At 35.9% G+C, this 16,288-nt stretch overlaps 1 protein-coding gene across 13 annotated transcripts in view; it reads left to right on the forward strand.

Annotated features, from left to right (window-relative positions):
* Positions 1 to 16,288, forward strand: part of SLF1 (SMC5-SMC6 complex localization factor 1) — an 83,946-nt gene that overhangs the window by 41,774 nt on the left and 25,884 nt on the right. For 4 of the 13 annotated variants that reach the window (XM_058276276.2, XM_058276279.2, XM_071209027.1 and 1 more), the window contains 6 exons: positions 5,733 to 5,786; positions 6,769 to 6,927; positions 7,321 to 7,402; positions 8,491 to 8,608; positions 11,465 to 11,593; positions 12,173 to 12,338. In XM_058276276.2, the coding sequence (XP_058132259.1) occupies positions 5,733 to 5,786; positions 6,769 to 6,927; positions 7,321 to 7,402; positions 8,491 to 8,608; positions 11,465 to 11,593; positions 12,173 to 12,338 (708 nt within the window). Of the gene's footprint in view, positions 1 to 5,732; positions 5,787 to 6,768; positions 6,928 to 7,320; positions 7,403 to 8,444; positions 8,609 to 11,464; positions 11,594 to 12,172; positions 12,339 to 16,288 lie in introns of all 13 variants that reach the window. The other 9 variants (XM_058276281.2, XM_058276283.2, XM_071209032.1 and 6 more) reach the window with 3 other exon arrangements.

A 16,288-nucleotide genomic window follows, 5' to 3' on the forward strand; every position in this document is an offset into this window, starting at 1 on the left:
CAAGTGAGAAATTAGAAGAATGGGAGTCATGATCCCAAATAGTTCCAAAACCCAACAGGGGCAAATGCCACTACATTTCAAAGTCTGAAAATCATCTGTTGATTGATGTTTTTCCTACGAGTCTGATGGAATAGCAGATCCAGCCCTTCCAAGTCCTTGAACAGTAGCCATGTTCTCCTCAAACACTGAGGTGAAGACCCTACCCTCTCCAAGCATTGAGATGGTAGCCAGCCTTTCCCTGAGTGCCATGACATAGGCCCCATCCTCTCCAAGCACTGGGGTAGCAGCATTCTCCTGAGCAATAGCATTTCCTACCCTTCCAAATACCAGGGTAGGTGACTGTACCCTCATCGCAGTGCACACTATTTGAATAGGTTCAGGATTTTTCAAACAATAAATTTCTGGTTTCTTAAGAGTTCAGTTTTCAGCTTATCCCTTTGTTCTCTCATTTCTCTATAATTTCCAAAGAGAAGCCAGGCTGCACCTTCCACACTTAGCTTACAAATTTAAGCCAGGCTACGTCTTCCACACTTAGCTTGCAAATTGCCTCAGCTAAATATCCAAGTTCATCACTTTGAAGTTCTGCCTACCGTTCAACATAAGAACTCATTTGTACCACATTCTCTGCTACTTTATAATTTCCAATAACACATTCATCATTTCCATCTAAGCTTCTCCAAAAGCATCTTTGTTCCCATCTTTTTTTTTTAACTTTTAGAAAGTGTGGTTTATTGGCCTTTTAGAATTTTTACATCTATGCAAGAGTTTTGCATATTCTTAAGATTTCTTTCTTTCTCCTTAATTTGTATATTGATCATGTATCCCAATACTTCGCTGAATTCATTTATTAGCTCTAGTAGATTTCTTGTGGATTCTTCAGTATTTTCTACATAAAGGATCATGTCATCTGTGAATAGAGATAGATTTACTTCCCTCCTTCAAATTTGGATGGATTTTAATTTTTTTCTTGCCTAATTTCTCTGCTAATACTACCAGTACAGATTGGAGCAGCAATGGTGATAGTGAGGATCCTTGTCTTATTCTTAATCAAAAGCATCTTTAATGTCCTTAATTCTGCTCATAAAGAGTTAAGTATTCTCTGAGGTGATAAAAACTTTCCCTACAGCTCTCACTTATTTCTTTCCCCCTCTCCAGATGGCTCACTCGTCTGTTTGTTGAACTACTTGAGCCACATCCACTCCCTGCTCATTTGTTGTTGTTGTTGTTGTTTTTAAAGATTTCTTTTTTATCTATTTCTCTCCCCTTCCCCCACACCCCAGTTGTCTGCTCTCTGTGTCCATTTGCTGTGTGTTCTTCAGTGACCGCTTCTATCCTTATCAGCAGCACCGGGAATCTTGTGTTTCTTTTTGTTGTGTCATCTTGTGTCAGCTCTCTGTGTGTACAGCGCCATTCTTGGACTGGCTGCACTTTGTTTCATGCTGGGCAGCTCTCCTTACAAGGCGCACTCCTTGCGTGTGGAGCTCACTTATGCGGGGGACACCCCTGCGTGGCAGGGCACTCCTTGCCTGCATCAGCACTGCACATGGGCCAGCTCCACACGGGTCAAGGAGGCCCTGGGTTTGAACCGCGGACCTTCCATGTGGTAGGCGGATGCCCTATCCATTGGGCCAAATCTGTTTCCTGAACTCACATCTTAAAGAGATCTTATTACAGTGGGTCCATAGCTACAGGAATGGACTAAGTTTAAGAACATGGTTTTCTGGTACACATAGTTCCAAGCCATCACATATGGTTTCCAAATACTTTCTCCAATTTTGTAGGTTGCCTTTTTACTTTACTGGTAATGTCCTTTGATGCACTAAAGTTTTAAATTTTAATGAAGTCCATTTTCCTAATTTTTTTTCTTTTGTTGCTTGTATATTTGGTGTAAAATCTCAAAGTCCATATCCTATTTTAAAGTCGTGAAAATATTTCTGTGTTTTCATGTAAGAGTTTTATAGTAGTAGCTCTTCTTGTTGGATTGAACCTTTTATCAATATATAATATTCTTTGTATCTTGTAATCTTTTTTGAGTTAAAGTCTATTTTGTCTGATAGTAATAAAGCCTCACCTGCTCTCTTTTGATTACTCTTTGCATGGAATATTTTTTCCCATCCTTTTACTTTCAACTTCTTTGTGTCTTTGTACCTAAAGTGAGTTTTTTTGGCAGCGTATAGGTGGATCCTGCTTTTTCACCCAGTCTTCCAATCTGTGCTTTTTAATAGGAGAGCTTAATCTATCAACATTTCAGGTCAGAACTGAAAAGGATTAGCTTCTGCAATTTAGCAATTTGTTGTTCTGTATGTCTTGTATGTTTTTTATTCTTCAGTTACTCCAATACTGCCTTTTTTTGTACTTAGTTGCTTTTTGGTAATATTCCCTTTTGTTTTTTGTTTCCTGTGTTCTTTCCTTTCCTGAATACTTACAGTTTTGGGTTTTTTTAATCTTAGCAGTTATCTTTGTAATTACTGTGAACATCTTTTTTTTTTTTAAGTTGTATTTATTTCTCCCCTTCCCCCACCCCCAGTGTCTGCTCTGTCTGTTCTTTGTCTATTCTTCTGTGTCTGCTTGTTTTCTCATTAGCTGGCTCCAGGAACCGATCCTGGGACCTTCCGGAGTGGGAGAGAAGCAATCACTCTCTTGTATCATGTCAGCTCCCTGTTCTGTTAACGTCTTGTTTTCTCTCCTCTGCATCTCTCATTGCATCATATTGCCGCGCCAGCTCTTCACATCAGCCGAGACTCCTGTGTAGGGCGGCATTCCTGCATGGGGCAGCACTCCTGTGCACGGCAGCATTTCCACATGGGCTGACACTCCATGTGGGCCAGCGCACCGTGCGGGCCACCTTGCCCTTACCAGAAGGCCCTGGGCATCGAACCCTGGACCTCCTATATGGTAGATGGGAGCCCAAACTGCTTGAGCCACATCCATTTCCCTGAACATCTTAAACTTAGATAACCTAGTTTATTACCAACCTAGTTTCAGAAATATATAAATTCTCTACTCTTCTATATCTCCATCCCTCCCTCTTTATATTGTTATTGTCTCAGATTAAATCTTTATACATAGTAGGCCCATTAACATAGATTTTAAAAACTCATTGCACATTTACCTAAGTCATATGGGAGGATAAAGCAGTTACAATCCAAAAGTACAATAATACAGGAATAGATGTGAAATGGTATCTCATTGTGGTTTTCTTTGCATTTCCCTAATAGCTAGTGATGTTGAGCATCTTTTCATGTGCTTTTTGCTTTTCAGATTACCAGCTGCTTCTTCCCACTCCTCTCTGGATGCTCTCCAGTGTTCCCCCAGACACCCGAGTTTCACAGTGGTTGTTTCAGATAGTTCTTGCCAGTTCAGTAGATATTTTTAGTGGTAGGACTGATTCCTAGGGGTCCCTACTCTGCCAAGTAGCAGAAATCTGTTGGCTTTTATAAAGGGTATTTACTTGGGATAAAAGCTTACCGTTACAAAGCCCTAAAGAGTGCAACTTAGTTACTTCCTCACTAAACTCTCTTGCCACATGTTGCTGCAAGATGGCGGTGATGTCTGCAAGGGTTCAGCCTTCCTCTTTCCTCTTATGGCTCCATGGTCCCAGCTTCTTCTGATCTAAGCTATAGGCTGGCACAAAGCTGGTCCCTCTCTCCAGGGCTAGTTTCTTTCTGGGCTCAGCTGCTCTGTTGTCTTCACAAGGTCAGCAGTAGACTGTCAGGCTCATCTCTCTTCCCAGGGCCTCCACCATGTCTAATCAGCTGTCTGTCTTCCTCTCTGTGTATCTACTTACCTGTGAGAGTCTGTTTTATCAGCCCACCAAGGGGGCTGTGACTCACCACTGAGTCACCCTTTAATGACGTAGTTGTAGCAAAGCCCCAATCTTAACATAATTTAATCAGACATCTCAGATAAATCTAATATAATCAAAGGGTTATCACGCCCAGAGGAACAGACCAGTTTACAAACAATAATCAATATCTCTTTTTGGAATTCATAAATAATACCAAACTTCCATAGTTACAGTCAATGGCAAATAGTACTCATACCTAGAAACTGGCAGCTCTCTCTTATTCTGCTAGGTTTTTTTGCATAGAGGATTTAGTCTATTTAGGATTTGAGCTGGATTTAAATTATATTGTTGTTATTATTAACTTAAATGTGCATCATAGGCTTCAAATTCCTCTAGAGTTACCTTGTAACTGTAGCTGAAGGCTGGGTTGCCAGAAGCTTTGCTCAGTGTTTATTTTATACACTTAGCTTTAGGCTTTTTTTGAGCCTAGGTCACAGAGGGCATCTCTTTTTTTTCCCTCCACCAGCAGTAGAATTCTTTAACTTGTTACTGGGCACTTGCTAGCCTGTTATTGAAGGGGGAGAAATGGGAGCTATCTTTTTCTCTTGTCCTGTCTCACCCTTAATCTTAAGAAGGCCATGTGTCCCTTGGTCTTGGGGATGAGATTTTCTCAGTGATTTTTCTCCTTTCCCAGTGGTAGAGAATCTCTATTGATATTGGTCCAGGATTGTATCCTGCCCTTCTTCATTGGTAGATTTTTTTTTCTTTTACTTTTTCCAAACCCAGCAGCTATTGGTCGTCACCTGTCCCTGGGGGGTGACAGGGTTTGCTCTCTTCCCATAGCAGTGGCTGCCTCCCTTCCCCAGGTCTATACCACAGGGCAGATTTTCTTCAACTCCCCACCACCACCACACCTTCTGTCTCCTGTCTTTCATGTGATCATGTAACGAGGTCCATGAAGATCTTGCTAGTGGAAACTCTTTTGTGCCTTTTGCTCTCAAGGTTTCTTTACTCTCATAGTAGATCATACTCCCTTTTAGCAAGTGGTTAAAAATGTTAGCTCAACTTTTCTTGCCCTCTTGACTGCAGGCCTCCTTGTCCTCTTCAGTACTTTTTCAGATAAATCAGTGCTCACCTCCCATATCCTTGGAGGCTCCTGTTTTTCTTTTTCTGTCAGTCTGGTTGCCCTGTGACCTCTTCTCTTTGATGAGTTCAAGAAAAATACAGTTTTATAGCTTACCTAGCTTTTTCTTGCTGTTGGGGTGGGAGCAGCTCTCTTTCAAGCTTTCTACATCCTAAGTGGAAGCTAAAGTTATATCATTGTTTTAATTTATATTGCCTCCATTAGTAGCAAGTTTGACCATATATTATATCTTTACTTGCTATTTATATTTCTTCTTCTAACAGTTGCCTATTCATACTCTTTTCCTATTTTTCCATTGGGTTCCTTGTTTTATATCTTTACTTTTAGAATTCTTCATATCATCAGAATATTATCTTTATTTTGTTTGTTGCAAATATTTTCCAAGGATAATCTTTGAAATGACCTATAATGGTTTAAAACAGAAGAGGAAGATTGGTGTCAAGTTAGATGTGATTATATAGAAAACATGACTATTTTTTCTCCTTTGAAACATTAAACAAAACATTTCTAATGATTAAAAGACTAAGGATAATAGATGTCTTCAGTTCTTCAAAGTGAATCTGACTTTACTTTTTGAGTTATTTTAATTTAAAAGAAGAAAATAGAGAAAGTTTCAGTACTCAGGAGAATGCTGTTACCCTAATATGATGGAAGTCACTGGTGTGATCAAACATGAATATCAGATTAATTATAGCTATTAATGTGTTCTTGAATATGTTTTGGGTTTTATGCTTTGTAAGCTGAAATGTATTTTTTGACCTAAAAATGTATAATTTTAATGATATGTTTACTGTTTTGTAGGCTGTCAGATACAACTGCATTAGAATAGATAAACAACCAGTATATACTGTAGAGGTAAGGTGTTTGTTTTGGGGTGGTAATTAGGACAAAAAAACAAACTTTGTGTTTTGTTATTTATTTTAATAAAAAAGAAATGTTTTCTTACAACAAATCTTCCCATCGAATTTGGTAGTTTCTTTAACCAGAAATAGAAAAGAAAAATGCTATTCTATCAAAACTAAAAAAAAAAAAAAAGTTCCATACAGTAGTGAAAACTGATGACAAGCATTAAAATCTTACTTTGTGATTCCTAACAGGTCAGATATGTGTCCCTGCTCTCAAAATTTTCATAATTTTTACATATACATTAAATTTTTGATACAGTATTTATAGAAGTATATTATTTCCTTTATAGTTTTATTTCTTTGAAATTGTTTGTTTATTCCAGGTAGTCTTTCAGAGTTATTTTTGACTCTGAACTAATTCAAAGTAGTTACTTTTATTTTATTGTTAAACATATTTTGACCAATGGGAGTGTATTTGATGGAACTCTTAAAATAAACTATGTGAATGCACATCCCCAGTGATTTTATGGCATTATACCAATTATCACTTTTTGTAAATATCAATTGTACTTGATAATATCTTAATATGCTAAGTATATCTTAATAGTCATAGTTTGCTTGCAAGTATAAAATGAAACGAAAATTTAGCACTGAAAGAACTAGGTTGGATAGTTGCAACAAACTCTGAGGTCTTTTCAGTATTAAAGAAACTTTGCAAATTCCTTTTAAATGTTTTCTTTTATAGATAGTATTTTCCCTTACTATTTAATCTAATAGAAATAAATATAAAAATTAATGATGTATGTTTTTCAATGCTGTGGGTTATAAAACCCACATCATCCTTTTGAACCACATAACAACCCTGTGAGGTAGTGAGAAAGTGGTAATTGTCATCTCCATTTTAGGAGGAAATTAAAACTCGTACTAATTCAAGATTAGCCTCGGGATTTCACCCTTCTTTTCTTTGTGTCATAGAATTTTTCCTTCTTCAGGTTAAAAATGCTGAATTTCCCAGGGGTATATTAAATTTAATTGAAAGCCTCATAGAAGGACAGTTTTTTAATGAAGCGATTGAAGAACTTTCCTCTTTGCAAGCACATTATATCCCTCCTATATTCCTTCTTCATGCTATTCTAAAGAACATTCTACAGGTAAGGGCAAGATCTTAAAGGTGTATAATATTTTGCAAAGAATGTTACAATGTGAATGTTTTCTCTTATGTTTACACTTTTTCTCTTTTCAGTATTTTTTATTCATTTTAATAGGACATGCGTTACCCATTTGTTATTTCTTCTTTTCTATTTTTAAAACTTTGTCTTTTTGAAACTAACATGCATTATGTACTATATATTATGTACTACTCTGAGTGGCTTACCTTTTGTTATTATTTACTAAGAATTTCCAAGATAGTTTTCTCTTGGAAAAAGTTATCTGATTTTTCAAATGGGAGAAAATATCTAACAAACATCAGTTACAATGATGTAGTATGCCATTTGATAAATTCTTTAGTACATTGATAGTATCATTTATTTTTTCTTTTTTAGGAGGTACTGGGTTTTGAACCCAGGCCCTCATACGTGGGAAGCTGGCACTCAACCACGGAGCTTCATCCACTCCCCAGTGAGAGTTGGTTTTTCATTTCTTTGTTTGCTTGCTTGCTTGCTTGTTTTTAAGAGGTACTATGGAGCAAACCTGGACCTCATACATGGGGGGGACCTCATACATGGGGCTCAACCACTTGAGCTGCATCCACTCCCTGATAGTACTATTTTTGTTCATAGTGTATACATAAGAGAATGGACATCCTCAAACTATAAAATCTAATAGGAGCAGCCTTTCAAAAGTAGCTTTTTATCATATTCTTTATCAGGATGTCAACTTGAAAATATAATAGGCTGGGGAAGCGGATTTGGCTCAACAGATAGAGCATCCATCTACCTCATAGGAGGTCCATTGTTCAAACCCAGGGCTTCCTGACCTGTGTGGTGAGCTGGCCCACTCACAGTCCTGATGTGCACAAGGAGTGCCCTGCCACGCAGGGGTATCCCATGCACAAGGAGCACACCCTATAAGGGGAGCCGCCCTGCGCGAAGAATGCACAGCCTGCCCAGGTGTGGCGCTGCACAGACGAATGAAGCAAGATGACACAAGGAAAAGAGACACAGATTCCCAGTGCCACTGACAAGAATCTAAGGGGACACAGAAGAACACAGAGCAAATGGACACACAGACAACGGGGTGGGGAGAGAGAAATAAATAAAAAATAAATCTTAAAAAAGAAAATATAATAGGCTGAAGTTCTGTCAGACTAGTGTTGGTGATGTTAGGATGTTCCATAAAACGTTTACCTTTACCTTTAGTTCCTTTTAGGTGACATTTGGGAACACTTAATTTCACTTGTAATCATGGAAATAAAAATGGATGTTTCATATAAGCTGGTCCTAATGGCTAGGATTACCTAATGTATAGATATGTATTTAAAGTGTGCCTCTCTCTCAGTTACATTATTTAATTAGCTACACATGACACTTCCATGTGTTCTCCTTTGTCCAAAAATATCTTTTTGCCAAGAAAGTTACGTCAGGATTATTGTTATAATTTTAGACTAAATAAGCTAGTGAAACTATACTTTTAGCTATAGTTTTATTTGTTTATTTTTAAATAATAGGATAACATAGATGAATATTCTGGTCGATACTTTCATATATTGTCAGCTCTTCTTCATCTGCATCCTCCTTGGAAGTCCCCAGCCATGTCAAGATATTACTTAGAGTTGTTTCAGTGTCCAGCTTGTATGAAGGGAGCATGGTCTCTAATAGAAGTACTTATCAGGTAAGGGATTTCACAAGTGAGGTTACTAAATGTTATTTAGTAGTAGTTATGCTGTGTGTATTTTAGATACTAAGGAAAGAAGTGCATTTGTTTTTTGGAAAAAAATGTGTGTAGCAGATATATGTGTTATGTTCATTGCAAACTCTTATAAAGAGGCCAAGTCAAATTAGTCATGTTTGTCTGTTTATTAAAAAGTAAATGTGAAGTAAATAAAGATACAAATTGAACTATAGTTTTGGTTAACATTTGTTTATGAGCAAACAAAGCAATCATTTGTTTTTCAGGGAACATGTGTTTCTATAGCAATTAACCAATTTTTAAAAACCAAACATTTTATAGATTGGGAACTACCTATGTGTGGCATTATGTGTGTATGCATATAAATGTGTATATTTTAATGAAATGATAAGTGTGCATATTGCTTTAAACGTTAAGAAAATTATTTTATTGAATATGGGTATCATCACCAAAATTTGGTCTTCAAAAGCATAAACATTTATAACTGTGTATAATATCTGTTTTATATTGTTTACCACTGTTACATATTTTCAGCTAGAAATTTTAATATTGAAACAGAACTTAAATTTTCTTAAATATGTCATCTGTCATGCCTCTGTGTATATGTCATCTGCCTAGTCTGTCTTTCCTTTGTCTTCCAAATGTTACTCTGGGAATTCTTCTGATTTCTCCTTCTTTCTTCCAAACAGAATCAAGCATTTTCCCCCCTTTCTATTCTGATAACACTTTCTATATACCTTAACAGAAAAACTGCTCTCCTTCTGAGATCTTTTTTTCAACCAAGTGCTCAGTGGTAAGAGAGAGCGATCACTTACACAGCAAAGGCTAGACCTTGGTTAGCTCTCGGGAATCATTAAAATTCATCTACCATTTTATTTGTTATATATTTGAAGCAAACCAGTCAGCTGGCTAGCATGCATTTATTCATTTCTTTCAACAAATGTTTATTATGTACTAAATTAAATAACAGTTTCTGCACTTTCAAAGGTCTCTGAGGTATACAATTCCAACATAACTGTACTATCCCAACAGAGGTACACAATGTATCGAAATAGGGTTTTGTAGTTAGAATCCCCCTAATTTCCAAATCTGTTCCCACCTTCACTACCATTGCCTTTCTTTGAAAGCCCTCATTACTTCTTATGTAAATTATTGCAATTACTTACTCACTGATTTTGATTCCATCTTTTCCCCTTATCTTCCATAGTGCCTTGCATGTTCTTTCCATAGTGATCTTGTCATTTCATAGATTAAAGTCTTCATTGACTCACATACCACTTATAGAACACTGTTCAGATACCTTAGTAAAACGTAAGACTTCATGATTTAGCCCCATCTGTGTCCCCATCCTTATCTCAGTCACTTTCCTAGGTGTGCCTGACTACTGAATTATTTCACATTTCTTATCCCTTTGCTCTTAAGTATTCCCTACCTATAAATACCTCCAGCACTGCCCCATGCCTCAAATATCTGGCTGACTCCTAAGCTTTAAAATGCAATTTAAATGACATGTTCTAAATCTTCCCTTTCCCTTAAATTAACTTTTTCACTCACATCAGCCTGTGACTTTCTTAACAGTATGTACTTATTCTTAATCATCTCCATCCTCAGTATCTAATGCCTTGAACATGATAGGTACTTAATAAATATGTGGATGAATTAATAATGCTATTATACAAGGGAGATAATATTTGAATATCTTAAAATTAGACTTTTAAATAAACAGAAATACCAAGATTTTGCTTCAAAATAATTGGGTTATTAGGGAGGAGGAGGTTACCTAGGGAAGTAGTAGGGATGTAGATGAAATACCGGTAGACGTGAATTAACCATTGTTGAAACTGGGCAATATTAGTCGTTCTTTTTTATGCAGTTTAAATATTCCATAATAAATGATTTTTAAAAAGAAGGACGAAAAGATACTTTGTTAACCAACTTGGTAGCTTCCAGACAAACTGAATAACTATATAGTGAATGTTATTTAACAGATTTGAGCATTTTTAGATTTAATTGCTATTATGAACCCTCCTAAACTGAGAATATGGTATCCAAAAAAGGGCAGGGAAGGGGGGAGGCAAAGGTAGAAAGTTACAAGTATACTGTTGATAAAATTGATAAGAAAGTTGGGAGAAGATTGTAATGAAATTTTGCCTAGACTCAATCGCCAAGTACTAGAGTTCTAACAGAGTAATCCTAAGCTCTCTTAAAAAAAGAAAATACTATAGAACTATACTGTCCAATCCTGTAGCCAGTAGTCACATGTAGCTATTTAAATTAAAACTAATTAAATTAACTAATTAAAAATTTACGTCTTCAGTTGCACAAGCCACATTTAAAGTGTCCAACAGAACATTTCTATCACAGTAAGTTCTGTTGGACAGGATTGCTAGAGAAAATGAAAGAAAAAAAAATATTGAATATTTAAAACTAAAGAAATAGGCCTAAGTGGCTTTCATTTACTAAAGAATGAAAAAGAAAAGAATCTTGGACAAAGGGAGGGTTATGAAGAATATTATAAATTGAGAGCTTAGCTCAATCAAAAGGATTGAATGAAATTCATAACTTTTTGTTCTTTAGCAATGTAATGAATAAATACAAAGGGAGAATACCAAATAAAAAGTTTAAAACATAGAAATTAGATCTGTATTAAGAATTAAGTACTTAGGATAAGTGATATGGCTTAATTTTTAAAGGAAAAAATATATTAATAAAATTTTGTTGAACTTGCTTTGTATGTGTTAAAGATTATTTCATTAAAATTATATTAATTTTTAAAATACCACAAGTTTCTCAATAAATTGTGTATAAGTTATAGATTGTTGGGTTCATGTTTTTCAGGTCTTGCCTTTTCAATGAAAATTTCTGTCACCAAATTTCAGAAAATATTGGCTCTAAGATGCTCCACCTGACGCTGCTCAAATTTTTCTTTAATTTAGTTGAAAGTGAAGTACAACATCTGAGCCAAAAGTAAGTTTTAATCACAAAAACCATGTAATTTTCTATATTTCTCTTCTGCATTCATTTATGTACATATTTCTAAAATTTGACCTTGATTTCTATTTTAATCTATTTTTGATTTCTTATTTTAAAAACATTCCCAAACACATTCCTTCAGTGTTAGTCAGGGTTTATCTACTTATTTTCTGTTTCCTTAATTGGCATATTTTTCACTGAGTTACACATTTGGATTGGTAAGAAGATTCTCATTCTTCAGGATATATATATATTTTAATTCTATAGTAATTTACTGTTAAGTAAAAAGTTCACTGGGTTTTAACAAAGATTCTGTAATACTTACAAAGTTTTGACATGTGCTAAAGCTTGCAGATATTTTCCTGTGTTCATTCTTAGTGATTTTATTGAACTGAGGCTGTTTTTCATATTTTGTCCTTTATTAAAATAAAATCTTTTTGTTATAATGTTTCTATATTTAAAAATTCCTTGTGGTTTTTTTTTGTTTGTTTTTTTGAGAAAAGTTAAGACATTATGTTTATTAATTATATTAAGTTGACATAAAGATTTGCTTTTTGTTAATATTTTCATTAGGTTGTGTGACTGGTCAGATTATCAGAGTTTGAAAATTACAAGAAAGGCAGTTCTTCTTGAAATATTTTGGTCAGGAAGTGAAACTTCTAGCCTTTTGACCAAGCCAGTAAATATGCTTTTGGAGTGGACTATATATTCTCACAAGGAAAAGTACAAGTCTAATGATGTAAGTAGGATTAATTCACAAAAGAATAATGGCCTATGGAAAATTACTTAGAAGAATCACTCTTCTTTTCTTTTTCCCTTTATTCTTTGAATTACTTGAAAAAAGTTAAAATACTTACAAATGTATCATGTTTTCTTTTTAATTTGTCTAACAATAAGCTGAAAGGTCCTGGAGGTTGGTGTTTTTGTCCTCTTACTTGATTACTAAAAGATGGCAAAGAAATCTTTAATTACTTAACATTCTAGATTGTTTATTTTTGTATACTTCAGTTCATAAGGAATGAGTCCATTTTGAGTCAATCCATAAAATTTATGTGTACTGCTAATAAAAAGTTCTACTTTTAAAACTCCTTTCTGCATCTTAAAGGTTATTTTCTGAACTTTCTTCATGAGTAGAATTTGCCTATCATTATATACCTAACATATAGTGATTTTAATGTAGTTTCTATCTGAAGGGTAGTTTAGAGAATCAAATATAGTAAAATTCACTCTAAATGGGTCAAAGTACTAAAAGTAAGAGCTAACACCGTAAAACTTTTTGAAGAAAACGTAGGGGGAAAGCTTCATAACCTTCGATTTGGTAGTGATTTCTTAGATATGATGCTAAAACCATGAGTAACAAAATTAAAAATAGTTAAAATGGACTTTGTCAAAATTTAAAACTTTTGTATGTCAGAGGAACTATCAGGAGAGTGGAAAGACAGTCTACAGAGTGAAGGTAAGAAAATACTAACCATGTATCTGATAAGGGTTTAATATCCAGAATATATGAAGAAATACTACAGTTCAACAAAAAAAAGACAACCTGTGATGGTTAAGTTCATGTGTCATCTTGGCCAGGTTTTGGTGTCCATTTTTTGGTCAAGCAAACATTGGCCTGATTGTTACTGTGAGGACATTTCATGACTTAAATTATCAGTAAATTAATTGTGTCTATGGATGATTACATCTACAATCAGCTGAAGAGATTGTTTTCAACAATGTTATAAGTCTCATCCAATTAGTAGAAGGCTTTAAAAAGAAGAAGTGAGGATTTCAGCAGTCAGAAGAGAACATTTCCATCTCTACTTCAGCCAGTCACCTTCTCCTGGAGAATTCATCTGAAACCTTCATTAGAGTTCCCAGCTTATGGCCTGCCCTATGAAGTTTGGACTTACACATCCCCACAGTTAAGTGAGACAATTCTTATCTAAAACTTGATCATATTGGGTGAACAGATGTGGCTCAAGCAGTTGAGTGCCCACCTTCCACATGGGAGGTCCTGGGTTTGGTTCCCAGTCCCTCCCAAAGAAAAAAACAAAACAAAACACACAACAAGCAAAAACAATGAGCAGACAATGAGCAAACAGACAAGGGAGCGATCTTGGGGGGAAAATTTCATAATATTTACAAATATCTCCTGTCACTTCTGTTTAGAGAACTGTGATTAATACACAACTCAATTTAATAATGGGCAAAAGAATTTGTGGCAGTTTGAGATTATTTTATGAATCCCTAAAAGAGAAAGATTATTTGTAAACTATTCCTCAGGGTGTGATACCCTTTGATTGCATTAAATTTAGCTGAGGTGTCTTTGATTAGATTGCCTGTTAAGATCAGAGCATTTTGATTGGACTACTTTAGTGGGTCCTGACTCAGGCTGAGTTCCCACCCCCTTGCTGTGTCTGATATAAATGGACACACACAGACAGACACATGGAAGAGAAAGTGCTGTCATTTTTGATCCTGCCATGTGACAGAAAGGAGAAGCCTCAATCAGCTGAAGCCCCAGAGAGAGGCACCATATTGCCTGATCACTTACATCTGACCTTGGGAAAAGAGCTGGACAGCGGAAACTGATATAGAAGCCCTGAGAGTTGAAATGGGGAAGAAGCAGAGCAGCTGAGCCTGAGAGAGGAAGGCCAAAGAGGAAGGCAGAAACCTCGCAGAGATCGCCCGCCATCTTGCTTCAACAGGTGTCAGTTAATTTGGTGAAAAAGTAACTCTTGAGTTGGACTTTCCATGGCCTTGGGACTGTAAGCTTTTACCCCAAATAAATACCCTTTATGAAAGCCAACAGATTTCTGGTACTTTATATCAGCAGCCCTTTGGCAGACTAATACAGACTTGAATAAACATTCTCTAAAAGATATACAAGCAACCAATAAGCCCGTGAAAAGATCCTAAACATCACTGATTTTCAGGGAAATGCAAGTCAAAATCACAATGAGATACTACTTCATATCCACTACGATAGCTATTATTAAAAAAACAGTACAGTAAGAATTGTCAAGGATGTGGAGAAATTAGAACCCACATACAGTTTGTTGGTGATATTGTAAAATGATACAGCCACTGTGGAAATCATTTTAGCAGTTTCTCAGAAAGTTGACCTTCAAAATTGCTTTATGATCAGGTAGACCTGATCTGAAGAACTGAAAGCAGGGACTTGAACAGATATTTGTATGCCATTGTTTGTAACAACATTATTAACAATAGCCCAAAGATATAAACAACCAAATGTCCATCAACAGATGAATGGATAACCAAAATGCAGTATATACACACAATGAAATATTATTCAGCCATAAAAAGGAACGAAGTTCTGATACATGTGACAACATAGGTGAACCTTGAAGACTTCATGTTGAGTCAAGTAAGCCAGCCACAATAGACAAATACTATATGATCTTGCTTACATGAAATACCTAAAATAAGCAAATTTCAGAGAGTCAGATGGTAGATTACAGGTTCCAAAGGAGCCCATGAGATTGTGGTAGAGGCTGTTATTGCTAAATGGGTATTAAGTTTCCGTTTGAAGTGATGAAAAAGTTAGGGTAATAGAAGTTGGTGATGGTAGCATATTGTGAATATAATTAATACCACTGAATTGTATTCTTTTTTTTTTAAGATTTATTTTTATTTATTTCTCTCCCCTTACTCCCCTCCCCTGTCCCAGTTGTCTGCTCTCTGTGTTCATTCACTGCATGTTTTTTTGTCCGCTTCTGTTGTTGTCAGCATCACGGGAATCTGTGTTTCTTTTTGTTGTGTCATCTTGCTGCATCAGCTCTCCGTGTGTGCAGCGCCATTCTTGGGTAGGCTGCACTTTCTTTCGTGCTGGGCGGCTCTCCTTACAGGGCACACTCCTTGTGTGTGGGGCTCCCCTATGCAGGGGACACCCCTGCATGGCACGGTACTCCTTACGCGCATCAGCTCTGTGCATGGGCCAGCTCCACACAGGTCAAGGAGGCCCAGGGTTTGAACCGTGGACCTCCCATGTGGTAGACGGACGCCCTAACCACTGGGCCAAGTCCGCTTCCCTTAATTGTATTCTTAAAAGTATTTAAAATGGGAAATTTTCAGTTGTATATAAGTCATTACAGTAAAAAGTTTTTTTAAAATTAACGTAGTAAGCTATGTTAAGTGCATACATACTGTGGTGCACATTAGGTTTATAATAAATATTAGTCATTTCTCCTTTTCAAAATGATCTCTTTTTAGGGCTTTATTGTGTACTTTGTGTTATGTATCATTAATTTCTGCTCTTATTTTTTTTTAATTCTTTCCTTTTACTTTCTCTTCTGTTACTTCATTCTTGAATGGTTAGATCTTTTCTCTATTAGGTCTTTATTTCTAATACGTGCACTTAATACAAATTACCTTTTGAATACAACTTGAGTTTCATCCCACAGGTTTAATCTAAGGTGGTCTCATAGTTTATTTTTAAATGTTTGCTATTGTCAGTGTTTATTTTTCCTTTGATCTAAGAGCTAGTTTAAAGTACTGTTTCAGAATTTCTAAATAGATGGGTTTTTGTCACATTATTGAGTTTTGTTTGTTTGGCTATTTTTTTTTTTAAGAGGTATGGGGAGTTGAACCCAGGACCTCATATATGGGAAGCAGGTGCTCAACCACTGAGCTATATCTTCTCCCCAATGAGAGTTTGTTTATTTGTTTTTAGGAGGTACTGGG

The sequence above is a fragment of the Dasypus novemcinctus genome, chromosome 2, assembly GCF_030445035.2.
Source record: "Dasypus novemcinctus isolate mDasNov1 chromosome 2, mDasNov1.1.hap2, whole genome shotgun sequence".
NCBI lineage: Eukaryota > Metazoa > Chordata > Mammalia > Cingulata > Dasypodidae > Dasypus > Dasypus novemcinctus.